The sequence below is a fragment of the Octopus bimaculoides genome, chromosome 7 (genome assembly GCF_001194135.2).
Source record: "Octopus bimaculoides isolate UCB-OBI-ISO-001 chromosome 7, ASM119413v2, whole genome shotgun sequence".
Taxonomy (NCBI): Eukaryota; Metazoa; Mollusca; class Cephalopoda; order Octopoda; family Octopodidae; genus Octopus; species Octopus bimaculoides.
In genome coordinates, this window is record NC_068987.1 from 23,924,795 (window position 1) to 23,928,830 (window position 4,036).

General features: G+C 36.8%; 1 protein-coding gene across 1 annotated transcript in view; it reads left to right on the top strand.

Moving 5' to 3' along the window:
- LOC106880913 (sulfate transporter) overlaps nucleotides 1-4,036 on the top strand; it is a 43,694-nt gene that overhangs the window by 9,170 nt on the left and 30,488 nt on the right. Inside the window, exon 4 of the mRNA XM_014931080.2 lies at nucleotides 775-930. Within this exon, the coding sequence (XP_014786566.1) occupies nucleotides 775-930 (156 nt within the window). The remainder of the gene's footprint in view (nucleotides 1-774; nucleotides 931-4,036) is intronic.

Genomic DNA, 4,036 nt, shown 5'->3' on the forward strand with positions numbered 1-4,036 from the left:
TCTCCGTGTTTTTCTCCTTGTCTCCGTATTCTTTCTGTTGAAGAGCGTAGCTCGAAACGTCAAAGACTTTCCGTATTCCCGAGCGTCATACTAATATATACTTTTGTTATTTACACCACCTGCCCTCGTCTGTTGTTATTATTTGTATATTCTCCCATATATATATATATATATATATATATATATATACATATGCAGGCACACACGCACGCGCACACACACAACAGGCTTCTTTCAGCTTTCATCTATCAAATCCACTCACAAGTCTTTGGTTAGCTTTTTTTGTGATCCTTTGTTGAATTCTCCTTCTTTCTATCTGTTAAAATACCCAAGTTAGGAAGTCACACATCAACCATTTCAACTTCATTTACACCTTTCCTCTTCTACTTTTTTCTATTTTCTTTCTTCTTTTCAGTTTTTCTTTCTGTATTCTCATTGTGCTTGTTTTTATATTAATTTCTCCATACCAGTTAGTTTTGCATGAGTTTGAAATGTAGCATTATTCCCTGTCTTAATCCTGCATAGTCTCACCTATGAAAATCAATCTTCCCTTGTTCCTCCCTTCTGTCAGTATTTCCCCACTTTTAACCCCTAACACTTTTCTCCCAACATGCAAAAGCCATGTCAAATTGTATCATTTAAACATTTTATTTCAGTTGTAATATTGCTGTAGAAATGAGATAGTCTGTGTAAAACCCTTATAAAAATGTGCATGAGATTAAGTATTTATAAGCTGTATACATTTAATCATATTATTTTCCTCAACATTTGCAGACAATTGTGGCAGTTGCAAAACTTCTCCCAGAATGTAACTACCCAGAACTTCTATTATCAATTGTTGTCATGGTGATTATCTACTTAGTCAAGGTGTACATCAATGAAAAATTTAAAACTAGGTTATTAATACCAGTCCCTATTGATTTAATCATGGTAAGCTTCAGTTTCTTATTACAATCCTTCCTTTATTTCGCACAGTGATTAACATCTTGAAATCAGTTATCATTTCACAAGTCTTCCTTGGTTTCTCTTTTCCACAGGTTATAGCCAATTTGAGCTCTTGGCACATACAGCTGTCATACTCCTTACACATGATGTGTCAATAGAATCACAATCCTCTATCTTGCACACTACGTCTGGTTTGTTTTAAATCCAATTTTTCTCTCTGCTCATTTGTTCTTTGATGTTCATGCACACTAGCAATACACTTGCAATAGAACATGCTTACTTTATTTTTTCCTAGTCATTGCAAGTACACTGCAAATATGGCCTGTGTTTTATTACCCTACAACATCAGAGTTCAAATCCAATCATCAGACAGTCTGCTTTGCAATCTAAGCATGTCAGCAGAGATATTTCCCAGCAATTATACTTTTGGAACAACTGATTATAATTATGTCATCTATGTATTACTATGTAATTATTGATTATGTCTGTAATTACTGGTTATATCGTCATTATGTAATTATGTAATTACTGATTATGTCAGGGGTTTTCAAACTTTTTGACTTGCGGACCCCTTTATATTTCAGGTTTTACCTTAGGGACCCCCTTATAAACGCTTATGAAATTTATACATAAATATTTGCTTAAAATAACATATATTTTTACATTTATTTATTTAACAGTATTTAACAAATAGGTTTATTGTCAATTAAAATATTTCGATTAAAAAACATATCATCATCATCATCATCGTTTAACGTCCGCTTTCCATGCTAGCATGGGTTGGACGATTTGACTGAGGACTGGTGAAACTGGATGGCAACACCAGGCTCCAATCTAATTTGGCAGAGTTTCTACAGCTGGATGCCCTTCCTAATGCCAACCACTCAGAGAGTGTAGTGGGTGCTTTTATGTGTCACCCACACGAAGGCCAGTCAGGCGGTACTGGCAACGGCCATGTTCAAAATGGTGTCTTCTATGTGCCAGCTGCACAAGAGCCAGTCCAGGGGCACTGGCAATGATCTCACTCGAAAATCCTACGAAGGCCAGTCAGGCGGTACTGGCAATGGCCACGCTCAAAATGGTGCATCTTATGTGCCACCCGCACAAGAGCCAGTCCAGGGGCACTGGCAACGATCTCACTTGGCTGGCCGGGTCTTCTCACGCACAGCACATTTCAAAAGGTCTCGGTCAGTAGTCATCGCCTCGGTGAGGCCCAATGTTCGAAGGTCTTGCCTCACCACCTCAGCCCAGGTCTTCCTGGGCCTAAAATCAAATTGCCCATAAAAAGTATTTGCTGTCCATGGACCCCCCGTCTTGTCCACGGATCACAGTTTGAAAACCCCTGGATTATGTCATCTATGTAACATAAGCTATCATATATTTACATGTTATAACTTGGAGAACTATAACAAATAGGAGTGAGGCTGAAAAATGAGTCTTGTTGAGCACCTATTTACACACTAAATTCCTTGCTGAACTCATTTCTATGTACAGAAATGCAGTCAACTCTCACTTTGTTGACTGCATCTCTGTACATGGACTTCACAAATCTTTCATCTGCTTCTGGTTAACCCTTCTGATACCAGCATGCCTGAGACTACACCCGGTTCTTTAAAAACAAAATTCCTATTTAAAGTGATCTAAACTAAGAACTTCTATTGGAGACCCAATTTAATAATAATAAAGTTATTTTATTAAATTCCTAATTATTTTCAAAATTAATTGTAACAAAGACTGTATTTCAACAGAAATGTGGTAACAAAAGTGTCAAAGACACAATTTTAATATATAAAGTGTTAAAATAATTCCATATTCATAATTTTCTTTTCTTCATTTTATATTGTTCTTTGTTTTTGGACTTTACTCCATATATTTAATACTTATGTAGATTTCCTCTAGATTCAATCTCAGAACTCCAACTTTGATATTCACCTTGGAACTCTATTTGCATTACCATCTGAATTACATTGGGTATTTTTTTACTACTTTTTGGTACTGCACCAATCTCTTATGATCTTTCTTTTCTCTTTTTTTTTTCTGCTTTATCTTTGACTTTTTTTAACTTTCATTTATCTTGTGCCCTCTTTTAATTACTATTCTTCCCCTCTTATTTCTTTTTTTATCCTGTTCCCAACCCTTCTTTATTGTTGTTAACTTTTATTTTTTAATTATATTTTCCCCCTCTGCATTTATATATTTATTTTTCCTTCTCTTTCTCCTCCTATTCCAACCCCAGAACATTCCTCTACCTCCTTCTTTATTCTATACTTGTACCTTTGCCTTATCCCCTGTAGTATCTGACTCTACTTTCATTCCACCTCTTACACCATCCCTTTATTGCAAACATCCTATCTCACTCTTCCTGTCTTCTTTGCATGCTATCTTCTGTTCCACCCTCTCCTAGATTTGTACCTTCAAGTATCCTTTTGTTGGGTTTCCTCTTTCCAATTCCCTTTTATCCATTTCTTACTCACTTCCTCTGTTTCATCTGTCACTTTATTCATCTACTTTTCCACTGCTTTACTCAATCATTAATCCTACACCTCTGGTAGCCACTACTCCCCACCACCACAACCACAACCCCATCCCCAGCTCTTACCCTTCCTGATCTAACCTTCTTTTTGCCTCTTCCCATCCTCATTTTCCTCCTCCGAATTCTCCTTCCTCCACTTCTTTCCTACTACACATTTCTCCTGCTGTCCTTCTTGCTTGCACCACCAACAGTGTTCACATAACACCCCCTACACATACACCTACACAACCTTAAAACCACTGCATCTTAGCAATGTATTTCAGACTTGGATTCAGGATGGTTTTACATTGCACAAAATGGTGAACATTTTTTTTATAATGGCACAGCTCCTATACTGAATACCTCTGATTGCTTCACAGACCTGGGACACCGAGTGTTTTACTAGATACCAAGCCCTAGTCAGTTCAGCACCCTGAACTTGTACATCAAGTCCTGTCATCACACATTAGATCACTTTGACTTCTAGAAATGCTTTCAATATATCTCCCAGTTTGAACTTTCTACCCTCAGCAAACACACACACACATACACACCCATATATATATATATATATATATA